This window comes from Desmodus rotundus, chromosome 11, assembly GCF_022682495.2.
Source record: "Desmodus rotundus isolate HL8 chromosome 11, HLdesRot8A.1, whole genome shotgun sequence".
Taxonomy (NCBI): domain Eukaryota; kingdom Metazoa; phylum Chordata; class Mammalia; order Chiroptera; family Phyllostomidae; genus Desmodus; species Desmodus rotundus.
The window spans coordinates 40,008,942-40,024,825 of record NC_071397.1 but is presented as its reverse complement, the minus strand read 5'-3'; the positions used below and the strand labels follow the sequence as shown (position 1 = coordinate 40,024,825).

Below are 15,884 nucleotides of genomic sequence, written 5' to 3'. Positions count from 1 at the left end.
TCTGTAGATTGCTTTGAGTATTATGAACATTTTAACAATGTTAATTCTTCCAATCATTGAGCATGGAATATCTTTCTGTTTATTTGCATCTTCAATTTCTTTCATCAATGTCCTTCCATCAATTTCCTCCATCAGTTGTTTTCAGTGTACAGGTGTTTCATCTCCTTGGGTCAGTTTATTCCTAAGTATTTTATTCTCGATGCAATTTTAAATGAGGTATTTTTCTTAATTTCTCTCTTACAGTTTGTTATTGTACAGAAATCAACAGGTTTTTGAATGTGGATTTTATATCTTGCAACTTTACTGAATATGTTTATTAGTTCTAATAGTATTGTATTTTGGTAGTCTTTAGGGTTTTCTGTATATAAGATCATGACATCTCAAGTAGAGGCAGTTTTACTTCTTCCTTTCCAGTTTGGATGCCTTTTCTTTCTTTTTCTTGCCTAATTGCTCTGGCTATGACTTTAAATACTATGTTGAATAAAGGTGGCAAGAGTGGGCATTCTTGCCTTGTTTCTGATCTTAGAGGCAAAGCTTTCAGCTTTTTATCATTGAGCATGGTATTAGCTCTCTGCTTGTCATATATGCCCTTTATTATGTTGAGGTATGTTCCCAGTATACATAATTTTTGAGAGTTTTTATCATAAATGGATGTTGAATTTTGTTACATGCTTTTTCTGCATCTTTGAGACGATCTTATTTTTATCCCTCATTTTGTTAATGTGGCATATCACATTGGTTGATTTGCTGGTGTTGCAACATCCTTGCATCCCAGGAATAACTCTCACTTAATCATTGTGTATGATCCTTTTAATGTATTGTTGAAATCAGTTTGCTAATATTTGTTGAGGACATTTTAATGGCTCTTCTCTGTAAGCTGTGGAGGGTTATGGAAAATACTATAGTTAAAATGAGTCCCTTATTTCAGTGGAGATGTCAGAATCTCAGGTTAGATAGAACCTTAACAGTAGCACTTTGCAGCAATTAACAACTGGAGACAAGTTGGAACAATGATAATAGAAGCAGATCGTACTATTCTGAGTACAAACAGTACTCAGAATAGTCTACAGAAACCTTTGCTGGTGGCCAGTAAATCACAGGGCCCCATGTCCTGAAATTTTGGTGAAAAATGTAACAATTAGGACAGCACAAGTGCTGACCAAGAAAAATGAATGCCAGTATATACAACTGATACAGCCACAGCAGAGTCCATCAGCTGAATATCAGCTTCACTTAGCTCTAAATATGTGGGCAACCCACACAGATCTACGTGACATGTATAACAGCAGCAGAAAAGCCTGGCTACAGCCACCAAGATTGAATGTCAAGGCCCTCACCACATTGCCAGTCACAGACACAAATGAATGACCTCAAAGGTGAAGAACTCTGCAATATAGATGTTTCCAACATCTCCCTTTACGGCTGCATTTACTAGGACAACAGTGCACTGCATGAAGAAAACCACTAGGCCTTTTGGAAACCATCTGGCCATAGTCTGAATGAATACAAATTTCTGGGGACTCTGAAACCACTGGGGTCTATGTGACAAAGTGGATGCTACAGGAATAAACCCATCTTCTAGTATTTTCCCAGTAGAGAGTTTGAATTGAGTTCATCATCATCTATGGCAATATCCCCACAGTGGATCCCTAATATATTAAAAAAAGGATTATTCTGGCAGGAAATACCAAATAATTTTGCAGGGATAAGTCCCAGCATCAAAAACTTTAGAATAAGCAGAGGTGTGATTCTTACTATATGTAGAATTAACATGATCTTTGGCATGTGCAAGAGGCAGATGGATCTTTAGGAGTAACATCTGCTGTCAGACAAGTTCTCTTTGTTGGAGCAAGTCAGTAGATGGCTATTGATTTGGCCAATGATTCTTCGCTTGTTTCTCCTTTATTCCAGCAAGTAGAAGGGCCCCAAAGCAGTTTGTGCTATCGACAAGCAACATTATAGACTGTCTTTTATCAATATTTCATTAACTCTCCGACACTGTCCGGAATATAATTCTGGTTACTGGACCTTAATGATCTCACTATTGTCCAGGGCATCATGCTGGTCTAATACATTGACGGTGCTGTGCTCACAGGACCAGGAGCACAGGTGCCATCAGGCTCCATGGACACCTGCTGACATACATTGTGCCGCAGGGTAGATGATCAGTCCAAAGAAAGCCCAAGAGTCTGGTGCGTGCTGGAGTGTCCCCTCCATAACAACAAATTGTGTACTTTGTCCCACCTACAACGAAGGAGGAACCGAGTGTTTGGTGGGCTTCTTTGAATTTTGGGTCCACGACTCAAATCTATTCATGGGTGATCCAAATGCTTCCAACTTTAACTGGCCTAAGAAGAAGAAAGGCCTCTCCAGCTGATCCTGGCTGCAGTGAAAGTCATTCTACCACGTGGATCTTATGACGGAGATCAAGTGGACTCAGAGTTTTGGGGCAAATCAGGATTCTGTATAAAACCAGGATGTTTGAGCAAACCGTGATCTCTTCAGGAAATACCTGTTCTGTCAACTTAACACTGGCCTACTTGAGGTAAAAGCAAATGAAAGAAAATTATACTGTTCAAAGAGTTCTGTGGAGGCCTGAGATAGGCTCCCTCCGGGCCTTCTCAAGTTCTCAGAAGGGATGGACAGCATGTAAGCAGTCATATACGGCAATGAGTCCATAGGCAACATACTTCTACTTTAATGTGGGATGTTTTACAGGTCCTTGGGTTGTGATCCATCAAGCCACCTGGCCGACTCCTCAATCCATTATACATGTATCCTCAGCCCTTAGCCTCATGCATACTAGACCAATAAGGAATGAAAAATATAGGAGACTGTTCTGCGTGGCGTGGGCCTAGCTCTCAGAAAGGCCAGTGGGGAGCGAGGTCCAGCACACAGGACCCACGCCCATAGATAGGTTCTCTGGTGGGGAATCAGGCCTGCATTGTACCTAGGCCGCTATGAGGCTTGCTTTGGCTAAAACTCCCCCACCCTGAATTGAGGCGACAAAAGTTTACTGCATATCTTTAAAGTAACTTCCTAAAATCTATGCTAAACTTTCCAAGGAGGAGTGTAACCAGTTTAACCACTTTTCCCTTTACCTTTATAAATATCCTTCCTTTTTTTTTTTTTAATTTTTATTGTTATTCAATTACAGTTGTATGCCTTTTCTCCCCATCCCTCTACCCCACCCCAGCTGAACCCACCTCCCTCCCCCACCTCCACCCTCCCCCTTGGTTTTGTCCATGTGCCCTTTTTTTTTATGTAATTAGCAACATCCTCTCCTTTGTTTTCTGTAACTGCCTAAACCTAACCTGTGCATAGTAAATAAGGACCATCCTCAATGCAATGTGCCCAGAAAAGCAATAAAAGCCTGTCAAGGCAAGGGTCCAGGCTCTCTCCTCTTGAGAGAGTGGCCGTGCTGTCCATTTTCCTCCACAGGACTCGGTAGTTCGTGTGAATTGTCTCATCTTAGCCACAACACACACATCCTGCGCATATCAGAAAACCAAGAGAACTTGAAGAAACGTTGATTTAATTCACTATATTTTAAAGACACTACCACATTTAAAATAAGCAGTCTTTCCAAATAACTATTTTAAAAATACAGTGTATGTATACAGTATCAGGATTCTTCAGTTACAAGCAATAGAGACTGAGTCTTTCAAGAAAAAAAGGGCAGGCATTGGGTAGCTCAAAGGTGTTAAATAACCAAGCATTCAGTAGGCCGGAAATGGAGGTGGCACTGCGGATATAAGAAGCAAGAGATCAAAACTACCTTTATGGGAGGCTGCCAGTGGGTGATTTAATTTCATACACTTCTCCCAGACCATATAGAGATGGGACAGTTCCCCAAAGTCTGTGTGTGTGTGGAGTGCTGTGTGCTTCTTACCAGACTGAACAAATAAAACCAGCAGTCTACTGTACATACACAGCTGAGTTTTGAATGATCATACTTGTATTTTTTCTATAAAAACCTACACTTCTCTGATAATGTCTATTATTAGTGCTTCCGATAGCAATAAAGTATTGCCACATGCTCATATAGGTCACATAAAAGTAGGTTCTGAAAAATTACCACCAAAAATAGCTAGAGGCAAAAAAGATTTCATGAGCTAGAATTATTCCCTTCATTTAATATGTAAATAATGGTGGTACCATATTTCAGTTCTTTAAGCTTATCTGTCACTACTTTTGCAAATATAATCATAGAAAAATCTCTGAGTGGTTTAGGCACATATTAGGTGGTTGGCACATTATTGTCTCATTTCAAAGGAAAAAAAAATTAGTGGAGTTACATCTGTTTAGAGCCAAAAAACTTGTGAATGCTAATTACACTTAGCTGGTTTAGGGGAGATTATGTGGGAAATTCTGTATGAAGTTGTTTTCAGTCCATGTAAGTCTTATTTCTCCCCCCTTTTTTTGTATTGAAAAGTAAACGTGAAGCTCCAGCTCGAGTCCCAGCCACGTCTTCAGCTAGGATGCTGAAGCTGGAAGATTTGGCAAGGCAGGCCCATGGCAGAGCCTCTGAGTTGTGCCTGAAAAGAAACTCATTCTGAGCTAAGAGCATAGGCAGAACAGGGTGGACCCAGTTCCAAGGCTTCAAGGTCACGATAGTCGGTCAGACACAGCCTAAAGCCAGCATGAACTAGTCATCAAAAATTCTGTAAGCATGTGCAGCAATGATTGGCGTCTAACAGTGTACCATGATATGGGGACTGAGGGATTCCCCTCCAAGTTACTAAATCTCAGCATCCAGCTTTGGCATCCTGAGGGGTCCAGGACATCAGTGGGGTGCCTGGGACCCAGCAGAAGAAAATGTTCCCTGAGAAGGACACTAGTAGGCAGAAACCATGGGAATCAGAGGAAGCTGCAGAGAGGCAGCTTAGGACACTCGTTGACACAGAGGAGACTCTTAGAAATTCTTGGGTGGGGCAGATCCTTTGTCATGAAATGGTTTTTGGCAAGTGCCACTTCAACAGGAGCTATTACCATTAAAATAAACTCTCATTTTGAAAAAGGCTGGTGAAGCCTGTGGTGCTTGGAATTTTCAGACGAGATGACAGTGACTTATCACCAAAAGGTAGAGCTTGATGTTTTCCCCCGACTAAGGTGACGGTCCAGGGGCATCCCCACTGGGCCTCTTGCCGCTGTCGCCCTGGCATCTGGGCAAACACTGCCAGTACACATTACCTGTGGAACACTTTGTAGACAAGAAATCATTTTTTGTGGACAAGAACTGAACTAAGAATATTGGTGTCATTAGCATTAGTATCATTAATCAGCTGATGTAAACAGCCAAAGAACCTGTGTCATCTTCATTACTATTGAGACTGCTGATTCCTCAGCCATTACAGATAGTATTTTTTACTGAAGGAAAAAAACCTAAAATAAGGGGTTTAACATAAAGTCAGTAATGCAGTAAACATGCTCTCTCTCTGTTCTTATTTTAAACTTGATTTAGAATTCATCTCCAATAATGAAAGAAACAAATGTGTGCCAACTCCATGCTAGTTAGCATTGTGACGGGGAAGGGGGAATGTCATTCCTGTTTATGAACTCAGAGCTGCATCTGGACTACTGACATCAGCTATGGGCTTTGGATTCCTCTTGAATCAAATCAGCTCCCCCAGTTAAACTGACTGCTTTTATTAAGTTACAATTAAATAGTTTTCAGTTAACACAAGAACATACAGGTAACATCACGACTGCACTGGTACCAAGTCAAACGGCCTATGCAGAAATTCTGGAGCTAGGTTTCTCACAGGAATGGTAAACAGCCACCGACCTTTTTGTTTTGGTTTTATTGACAGAAATATTGTCTTGGTGAAATTACAAGCATTGGCCTTTTAATAGCTTTCTAGGAACCTGAACTTCTGCTTTCAATACCAAATAATATCTGGAAAACATGCTCACTTTTGTGTTTTCTTAGGAATTCTAAGAACTGGCCCAGATTCATGTGATAGTCATTCCTCAAGCCATAGTCACCATGGGCCTCTAGGAGTAATTCTTCAAAAGAGTGGAAAAGACGCAGGTCCTCCCCATTTCCTTCCGTTTCAGTACTTTCCGCGTGCTTACAGGAAATGTGTTTCCAATTGGGATACCTAATTGTGTGCCAGAATTTCTCACAGTGCTCTTTGAAGCCCTCCACACAAATTATACCAGGCTTTCCTGTCATACAAAATCCAGTCACATCTAACCTTTTCCCAATATCCAAAATCTTTTTCCTTAGGTCCTGCTGATATATATGGTGGCTGTAGATCCACATTCGGAGAAATGTGTTCTTAACTGGCTTTGCTTGTGTAGATGGTTCGAAAATGAGCTTTCTGTTCAGGAAATAGGGGGCACTGTTGTCCTGTAACCACTGGATTGCTGCACAGACACAGAGCTCACCTGGATCAAACGTCCCTATGTAAGAAGTGAGATCTTTGTTGAGAAGTAGCTGCTGCTGTCTGTCAAGCTCCGATGACCGTCCAAAGAGCTGCAGTGCTACACAGGGGTAGCTGTGAGGCATGGTTACTTGCAAATCAATTTTCACCTTGAAATGAAAATCAAATAGATTTAAATACCGTAAAATCACCTAAGCCGGTTTGTCATGACTTTATTAAATGTAATAGTTATTGCTACTATTACCAGCTAAGTGCCAGACACCATACTAAACACTTTACATACACTGCTCCTTCCATTTATGCATGCATTCATTCCAGTTGAACACTTAACCCACCTAACCATGTGCCAGGTACCCTATGCTAGAATGAAGAAGTGAAGACACTATTTCTGCCCTTTGTGAAGTCGAGATCCTAGTGAAGGAGACAGACATCAAACAAATAATTACACATAGCAAGTATTTAATTTCAGTGGTGAGAAGCATTACTGTGGAGGACTATAGGGATCCACCAAAATGTGTATCCAGGGGGACTGAATCCTGTCTGGGGACCCAAGACATCTCCTCTCGGGAACGACGAAGGATGAGTAGGAAAACCTGTAAGAGTTGTCCTCAAACGCCTAGTTCACTTGTTACCTGTGCTGTGCTAATGTTGGAGATAAATGGATCTGAAGAGGAAGGTAACTGCATTTTTAGAATTTAGATTTTTCTATCTATATTTGCTTTCTGTGTTTAGGGTGCCACCAGAGAAACATTCATTTACTCCTTAAAAGCCAGTTTTGCTGAAAGCCACGTTTAGATTTGTAAAAATCACACGTGTACAAGAGAGTCCATCCTATTATAGTTGGATTGGTAAAAAGCTGGATGAGCATAATGATAGTAAATGAGAATAATGGTAGTAAGATGTTTTTAATTTAAAAAATGGGCATATTTGTTAAAAAGGGGCGTGCATGTTTATGTACAATTCAGGATGTTTGTTGAAGACGATTTACAGGGCATCCCATTATTTCACATATGTTACTTTCAAACAACTAAAGGAAATACCCAACTGCAATATTCTCTATTTGTTTTCTGTACCGAAAGCTCATGTTCCAAGTGTTTCCAATAAAAACTAGGCAACTGGCAACATTGAAACAACTCAGGGCACTTACCTTGGGCTCCTCAACCTGGAGTGTAATCACAAATTCAATTTTGGGTGGCAGCGCCTCCCTTGTGCCTTCCAAATATCTCTTTATATTCGTCAGGGCATTTACATCTTCAAGTTTTACTTCTCCTTGGTTAGGAAACATAGAGAACACCATTTCCATCTCTAGCAGCTGAAGCTGCAGGCACTCTTTCATAGAAGTGGAGGACATGTTGCCTTGGTATCAACCTGCCAGGAAACTGGAAAGGCCCAGGGACACTGGCTTTGTCAGTCAGCAGTGCCCACCGAAATTTCCCTAAAGTCCCTTTGCTCGGAAGCAGTTTTGCAGGAACGCTAGGCATTGAGAGCTAGGGGCACAAACCGGGGCGCTTACGCTCTTTCTTCTTATCTCTTGGACCCCAACCTCTAGTATGCGCAACATCCCCCAAGATACTTCGTTAAAATTCGGATTCCCAGTTCTTTTCCCCTACTCCCGCTTCCGATCTAGATCCGGGAATGTGGACTTTCAACAAATGTTCCGAATTATTTCATTGTAGGTGGTTGGCAAACATCTGCGGGCACTTTGAAAACCTGAATTCTGGGACACGCAAGGGGCCCAGCTTCTGAATCCTCCCAGGTCTCTGGCTTGGGCAGAGCTGGACGCTGCGGTAGAGAGCCCCGCAGTGCCGTTGGGGCGGAGCTCTGGGTTCCCAGGCTTTGGGTCTCGAGGTCTCCGCCCCGCCAACGCCAGTTGTCGCCCCTCGGGCTCCCAGCCTCGCGGGTGGGCCTTTACGCCTTTCCAGAGAGTAACACCGGCCCTGGGTAGGCGTCAGGAAAGCTCTGGACGATTTGAATCCCTCTGCCTCCGCCCCGAGGGGCCCAGGTTTGGGTGTGTGTGTGGGGGGGAGAGTCCTACAGTTACATAAATGAATTTTAGTCTTAAAAAGGCGGAGATGGGGCGGGGGTGGCGGCCCAAGAAGGCCTCCCGGAGTCAACGGTTTGGGAGATGAACCTCGAGAATCAAGAAGCAGATGCAGTAAATTGGGTGGCGTTCACTGTGGCCGAGACCACCTTGTCAGAGGCCGCAGATCGGGGCTGACACTCCCGCAACCCCATCCAAGATCACGAAGATCCCCCGCTTCCCACGACCATGGGTGGGATTGGCCACCCCCAGACCCAAATTTGGAGGCAGGGCTGGGCATGTTCCGGTCTCAGTGCTCGGACAGCCCGCGACCCTTGGCCCCAAAGCCCGGGCCACCGCTGAGGCCTCACCCTTCCTGGTCATTCAATCGAAAATGCCCCAAGCCCGCTCAGACCCAGGTTCCGCAGTTCCTGCAGGGGCTGGCTGCGCGCGGTCCGCTGGGAGACGGGGTGGGGCCAGCGAACCCTCCCCCACTGTGATTGGAGGAGGGGCGGGGCGACAAGCCGGAAGCCACGCGTGGCCACGTCCGCTGGTCCGAGAGTTCCAGGGTGGTTCCAGGCACCGCCGCGAGGCAGCATCTCTGTTCCGTGGAGGTGAGGGCGAGTCTTCTGGCAGAGGGTGAGCGGGGGCCCCGCAGCTCGGCGGTGAAACCGGACGTTGCGGTCCACGGGGATTCGGCCGCCCTACAGGCTGGTGGGTAGGCTAATGGACTGACGCACAGACCGCGCGCCGGACCCACCCACTCGCCAGTGGGTCCGGGAAACCGGCTGGTGGGCGGGCCCGAGGGTCTGATGCAGCGCCGTCTCGCCCCCCGGCCTGGGCAGGGTCTCAGGGTATCGGGCGGGAAGGGGATAGGAGGAATAGACGAGGTGTTGATGTTGGAATGGAGGGCAGAGGGGCACTTTTAACGTTTTCAGAGTGGGAACTTTGTGGACTTGGAAATACTTTTAATAAAAGCGTTCACATACTCATCGATAGTAGTTTCAGCACCTAAAACGCATTTAGGAGTGGACTCATTGTATCTTAAAAAAAAAAAAAAAAAAAAAGAGATCTTCTGGACTTAGAGGGGTTGGTTTACGCCCTGTGAATAATAACGCACATTCCGACTGGTCAATTTTTAACAAAATGTATTCTTGCTTGTGAAAGTTTTGATCACTTTGGACTGAGCTAAATTAGCTTGCTGAATGCTAGCTTTTGCCAACTGAATAAAAGCAAACATTTTTCACCATTTCCTTTAGCTTTTGTTCATTGAATTACAGGCAATAAAGAAAACAAGATACAGGCATACCTTATTTTATAGGGCTTAGCTTTATTGCGCTTCACAGATGTTATGCATTTTACAAATTGAAGGCAAGACACTCCACCAGCAAAAAGATTATGGCTAGCTTTATTGCAATATTTGCTTTGTTGCTGTTTGTATCCTGAGCCACAGTGCCTACCGGGTATGCCTGTGGTGAGGCCGGTAGCTGGGGGACTGCTCCTCACTTCTTGGCTGATTGGAAATGGGACTGACCCAGGAAGTTGAGTAGTACTTACAACTGAGGTTGGAAGCCTCAAGCGCCACTTAAAATCGGAGTATCCCAGAGGATGAAGTGGCCAAGTGGACTTGTAGGGCTAGAAGACTAAGAGCTGATGTTTGCTTTTCTTTTTTAATTAAAGGTAAAAGGAAGATGTTGCCAGTTTCAGAACTTAATTTAGAAGGATGTCCTGATCCTTATGAAAATAGAAAAATCCACTCTCATGTACTGCAGCGGAGACTGTTACCTTTGCTTTTCACCTGGGAATATGTTTCTGTAGGCTGGAAAGAAGTGCAAAAGAACTGCACAGATTTCCTAGATATTTTGGAAATGTAGGTCCAGTCCATTTGAGAATATGACCTTAGGCTTCAATGTCACAAGCTACCCATGTAAACGTCGGATATCTAATTGAGGGCCAGGCTTAAGCTGCCCTTTTTATACAATGAGGTGATCTTTGATCCCATAGGAATCTCTGAATCTAGGTGTGGAATCTTCATTTTAGTTGAGAGTGGACCATTTTAAATTTGTGCTGGGCCCATCTGGAGTCAGAATGGGAGGTGAGTTGGGGGTAAAGTGATCTCTGCCCTGGAGTGACAATGTAAGTGGGACAAGATCTGGTAATACTAACTTCCAGGATGTACTCTATCATTCTTTTCTCTCTCAAACATGGTTCTTTGGGGAGCTTTAAAGTGAGGCATGCCTATTAGTTAGGAGTGGCAGTTTTTTAATCAAATGGTCCTTAAAAGATTTTTTTCATGTGCCTGAAAAGTATACCTTAATTTTGTAGGCATGGATTTGGAAGCTATCACCAAACACTCAGCATTACATGCCAGGCCCAGTGGATTCATTCTTCAGTATGGGACTGCTGGATTTCGGACGAAGGCTGAGCATCTTGATCATGTCATGTTTCGCATGGGATTGTTAGCTGTTCTGAGGTCAAAACAGACACAATCTACAATAGGAATCATGGTAACAGCATCACATAATCCTGAGGTATGTATAGGTATGTATTTAGTGCTCTGAGAAAGCAAACCTTTCTTTACAAGACCAAACCTTAGTATGTCTGAGCAGTTTAACCCAAAGTACAAATTCTAGGAATGTGCCTTGTTGTTGGTTTTTGCATTTGGATTTGAAACAACTTTTTCTTACGAGTGGTCATTTAGCTCATGACTCTTAGAGGGTGTGGAGAGAGTGAAGTGAGACTGTTATTTTTTGGGGAGTGTCCATTTTAGAGAAATAACAGAATGTCCTTCCAAACTAGTTGTACTGTCAAAATATCTGTAAAAAAAGGTCTTACCTCTATTAATTTAGCAGAAATTAATACAGCCAAGGTGGGCAAAGAGCACACACTTGCAAAGACTTAGAACATTTTGAAAATTTTCAAACAGGTTTTTTTATACTTATTTAATAATTTCCTGTTCTGAAGAAATAGCCAAACAGGAGGTTCAAGGGATCCAAAAATGACCTTAGGGCAAAATATTGATTTGGCTGATGTGTTAGTGTTTATGACAATTTTTAATAAAAATATTCCTTTTGACACAACTAAACCTTTATTCTGTAGCTCACTAATACAGGGTGGGGCAAAAGTAGGTTTACAGTTCTGAGTATGCAAAACAGTTTATTCTTGTATTATTATTTATTAATTTTTGTATTATTTTCTTATAAACAACTATAAACCTACTTTTGCCTACCCTGTACATGGTTTGAATAATATGCTTCTGTTTGGTTGATAGGGCATGAGATTTTTGCCTTTGTAGCTAAATCAACAGTAAATTAAAGCTATTTAGGTTAGTGAAGGATTGTAACCTATTCCCCCCAAACAAGAGGAATTTGCTGACCCAACCTATAAATGTGCATCACTATAAATACATGAAGTGGTCGCTTCCGGCCAAGATGGAGACATAGGTAGACACACTGTGCCTCCTCGCACAACCAAAAGAAGGACAACAAAAATTTAAACACAAAAAACAACCATAACTGACAGAAAATCGAACTGTATGGAAGTCCCACAACCAAGGAAATAAAGAAGACACATTCATCCAGACCAGTAGGAGGGGTGGAGATGGGCAGCTGGGGTGGAGAGGACTCGCAGCAAGGCGGCTGCTGGCGGACCCAGTGAGGTGGCGGGTTATGGAGCAGGGCAGGCCAGGCTGCAGCTAGCAGACCCAACAAGGTGGTGGCTGGCAGATCCCGTGGCCCCACATTCATGCATAGATAAACCAGGAGGAACGGCGGGGGGGCCAAGTGGACTGCGCAACCCAGGGCTCCAGCGCAGGGGAAATAAAGCCTCAAACTTCTGAGTGGAAACACCCATGGGGGTTGAGGCAACAGCAGGAGAAACTCCCAGCCTCACAAAAGAGGTCATTGAAGAGACCCATAGGGGGCCTAGAGTGTGCACAGGCCCACCCACTCGGGAATCAGCACCAGAGGGGCCCAATTTGTGGGTAGAGAAGGGAGTAACTGAAATCCGGCAGAGAGTGGAGCAAGCGCCACTGCTCCCTCTCTGCCCCTCCCCCATGTACAGCTTCACAGCCCAGCTACCAGCGTTACCCCGCCCCCGGGAACACCTAAGGCTCCTCCCCTTTATGTAGCAGGCATGCCAAGACAAAAAAAAATGGCCCAAATGAAAGAACAGATCAAAGCTCCAGAAAAAATACAACTAAGCAGCAAACAGATAGCCAACCTATCAGATGCACAGTTCAAAACACTGGTAATCAGGAAGCTCACAGAATTGGTTGAATTTGGTCACAAACTAGACGAAAAAATGAGGGCTATGCTAAGAGAAACAAAGGAAAATGCACAGGGAACCAATAGTGATGCGAAGGAAACTGGGACTCAAATCAATGGTGTGGACCAGAAGGAAGAAAGAAACATCCAACCAGAAAAGAATGAAGAAATAAGAATTCGGAAAAATGAGGAGAGGCTTAGGAACCTCCAGGACATTTTGAAATGTTCCAACATCAGAATTATAGGGGTGCCAGAAGGAGAAGAGGAAGAACCAAAATATGAAAACTTATTTGAACAAATAATGAAGGAGAAATTCCCTAATCTGGCAAAGGAAATAGACTTCCAGGAAATCCAGGAAGCTCAGAGAGTCCCAAAGAAGCTGGACCCAAGGAGGAACACAGCAAGGCACATCATCATTACATTACCCAAGATGAAACAGAAGGAGAGAATCTTAGAAGCAGCAAGAGAAAAGGACACAGTTACCTACAAAGGACTTCCCATAAGACTGTCAGCTGATTTCTCAAAAGGGACCCTACAGGCAAGAAGGGACTGGCAAGAAGTATTCCAAGTCATGAAAGGCAAGGACCTACATCCAAGATTGCTCTATCCAGCAAAGCTGTCATTTAGAATGGAAGGGCAGATAAAGTGCTTCTCAGTTAAGGTCAAGTTCAAGGAGTTCATCATCACCAAGCCATTATTCTATGAAATGTTAAAGGGATTTATCTAAGAAAAAGAAGATAAACTATGAACAGTGAAAATGACAGCAAACTCACAGTTATAAACAACCTCACCTGAAACAAAAACAAAAGCAAAGTAAGCAAACAACTAGAACAGGAACAGAACCACAGAAATAGAGATCACATGGAGGGATATCAACAGGGGAGTGGGCTGGGGAGAGAGGGGGGAAAGGTACAGAGAATAAGTAGCATAAATGGTAGGTAGAAAATAGAGGGAGGGTAAGAATAGTATAGGAAATGTAGAAGCCAAAGAACTTATATGTATGACCCATGGACATGAACTTTGGGGGGGGGGGGAAATGTGGAAGGGAGGGGGTAGGCAGGATGGAGTGGAGTGAAGGGGAGGGGAAATGGGACAACTGTAATAGCATAATCAATAAATATATTAAAAATAAATAAATAAAAATAAATACATGAAGTGTTTAAATATCTGAATTCCCATAATTGATTAATGACCTGTAGGCAGAACTCACATTTATTGCTAGTTCCAGAAGAATTTTAAAATAATTTTGAGCTATTTCCTTCAGTTGACATTTACTCTAAACTACACTTTTTTTTTTTTCCCAGAAATTTGAGCAGAACAGGGTTAGGAGTCACTTTTCAGCTTCTGTGCCACCCACTGGTGGACGCACTGGCCAGGACATGCTTGGAGTCTAGAGTTGTAGTGAGAAGGACATCTGGGTGCCCTCATTCTGCTCCAGCTTTGCCCTAGTCAGTTAATTGATGAATATGCACAAATGTCAGCCTTTTAAAACTAGTGTGGTCTATTGGGTGTGAGAGTGAGATAGACTTAATCTGTTAATGTCAGCACTGTTGCTTCTTAGCTGTATGAACATAAGCAAATTACTTGATCTGAATCTTTGTTTTCTCAGATTGCAGTAGTACTAGGAATAATGGATTGATATGCAGGGTCTTTAGGATTTACTGAGCTAATATTAATGTATGTAAAATGACTAGTCTAGTGCCTGGCATTCAGTAGGAGTCACTGGTGAAGCTATGCAGCCATCACTGTCTTTTGTGGAGGAAAAATAGCTTGTGTTTACTTCCTCAACTCATCCTTTTGAATGAGCACAGATGGCTTATCATTTTCTTTTAAGGAAGACAATGGTGTCAAATTGGTTGATCCTTTGGGTGAAATGCTGGCACCTTCCTGGGAGGAACATGCTACCTGTTTGGCAAATGCTGAGGAGCAAGACATGCAGAGTGTGTTGCTGGACATCAGCAAGAAAGCTGCTGTGGATCTGCAACAAGATGCCTTCGTAGTGATTGGGAGAGATACCAGGTGATCATCTTAGTTACTGGTGAACGCAGCTTTGGGAACTTGGTATAAATGATTATATCAGTTTTAGTTCCCATGACACATTGAAAGAAATTCATTAGGACCACCCTAAGAGGCTTCTTCCCACCTGGCCTTTGTAGTGGGATGTGGGAACTTATTCACTGCTGCAACTTGGTTTTTTTGGCATCTGAACACTGTAACACTTACCGTACACTTTAACCTGTTGGAGCTTCCCTTTGCTCGTCTCTGAAACGTTGATGATAAGTCCTAATGCAGGGTTTTGGTGAGGGTTACAAGGAACCGTGTGTGCAAAATATGTATTTTCTGGCATGAGAGAAACACTTAACAAATGTCTCCCACCCCTTTACTTATGTAGGTTTACTTTTTCCCCCTAAAGAACATGTGATTTTAACTCATTATTTTTAGAGATTGGTTTTATAATCTGTGTTATTGTTGGGTGATGCATTTGTATTATTTTCTCATGCTGGAGTTCACTGTAAAATATTAACATTTTATTTTTACAAATTTGTCGTATTTGATGGCTTTTGCCTTCCTTTACAAAAAGATATTTTTGTGCAGTTATTGCCAAGCTTATAAGGCACTTGGGTATGGTGTAATCAGTATGTTCTTTATATCAATATGTCTTAATTCATTTAGAAGCTATTATCTTTCCAAGAAATTACATTGTGAAAGACTATTTATACTATACGGAAATTATTTTTTCAGAGTTCTCAGACTTGATAGGTCTCAGCTCAAATACAATGAACTTATTATTCTGATATTTGTAGCACATAGTTTCAGCATTTGTTTTCAGAGTTAGGACCCGTGTTGGTTTCAGGACAGGATGTATTGTTTTTTCCCTTTTGTCTCCTAGGCCCAGCAGTGAGAAACTTGCACGGTCTGTAATAGATGGCATCACTGTTTTAGGGAGTCGATTTCATGGTACGTAGTGATCCTGAGTTGTAAATTAATCTTCAAAAAACTTTTTAAAAAATTAGAAAAGTAAGACATTTATTTTAGGAAGGTTTGAAAATACGATAAAGTTTTAAAAAATGAACTAGATATAAAATACTAGCTTTTAAAATGAAAAAATAAAAAATTTTCTGGGCATGCATATTTTGTTTTACATACAGAATACATAAGAAACACATCTTAAACAGCTTTCTTTAGTAAGGCTGGATTTCTTGATATAAC

At 42.5% G+C, this 15,884-nt stretch overlaps 2 protein-coding genes across 4 annotated transcripts in view; one reads left to right on the top strand and one right to left on the bottom strand.

The window, feature by feature from the left end:
• Window positions 1-3,555: 3,555 nt before the first annotated feature.
• On the bottom strand, window positions 3,556-8,868 carry RWDD2A (RWD domain containing 2A). Its single transcript, XM_045184845.2, has 3 exons — window positions 8,781-8,868; window positions 7,537-7,768; window positions 3,556-6,538 (listed from the first exon to the last, which is right to left on the bottom strand). Exons 2-3 carry the CDS (start codon window positions 7,738-7,740, stop codon window positions 5,861-5,863), a joined length of 882 nt encoding a protein of 293 aa, XP_045040780.2. The 5' UTR covers window positions 7,741-7,768; window positions 8,781-8,868; the 3' UTR covers window positions 3,556-5,860.
• Window positions 8,869-8,882: 14 nt separating this feature from the next.
• PGM3 (phosphoglucomutase 3) overlaps window positions 8,883-15,884 on the top strand; it is a 28,746-nt gene continuing 21,744 nt past the window's right edge. The window contains exons 1-4 of one of the 3 annotated variants that reach the window (XM_024576622.4): window positions 8,883-9,023; window positions 10,735-10,940; window positions 14,509-14,693; window positions 15,565-15,632. In XM_024576622.4, coding sequence (XP_024432390.1) covers window positions 10,737-10,940; window positions 14,509-14,693; window positions 15,565-15,632 — 457 coding nt within the window. In that variant the 5' untranslated portion in view covers window positions 8,883-9,023; window positions 10,735-10,736. Of the gene's footprint in view, window positions 9,124-10,734; window positions 10,941-14,508; window positions 14,694-15,564; window positions 15,633-15,884 lie in introns of all 3 variants that reach the window. The other 2 variants (XM_024576620.4, XM_024576621.4) reach the window with 2 other exon arrangements.

Coding starts and splice junctions, on each gene's coding strand:
- RWDD2A (XM_045184845.2), bottom strand. CDS start 7,740: ATGTCCTCCACTTCTATGAAAGAGTGCCTGCAGCTTCAGCTGCTAGAG. Junction 6,539..7,536: donor TCCAGGTTGAGGAGCCCAAG/GTAAGTGCCCTG, acceptor TTTCATTTCAAG/GTGAAAATTGATTTGCAAGT.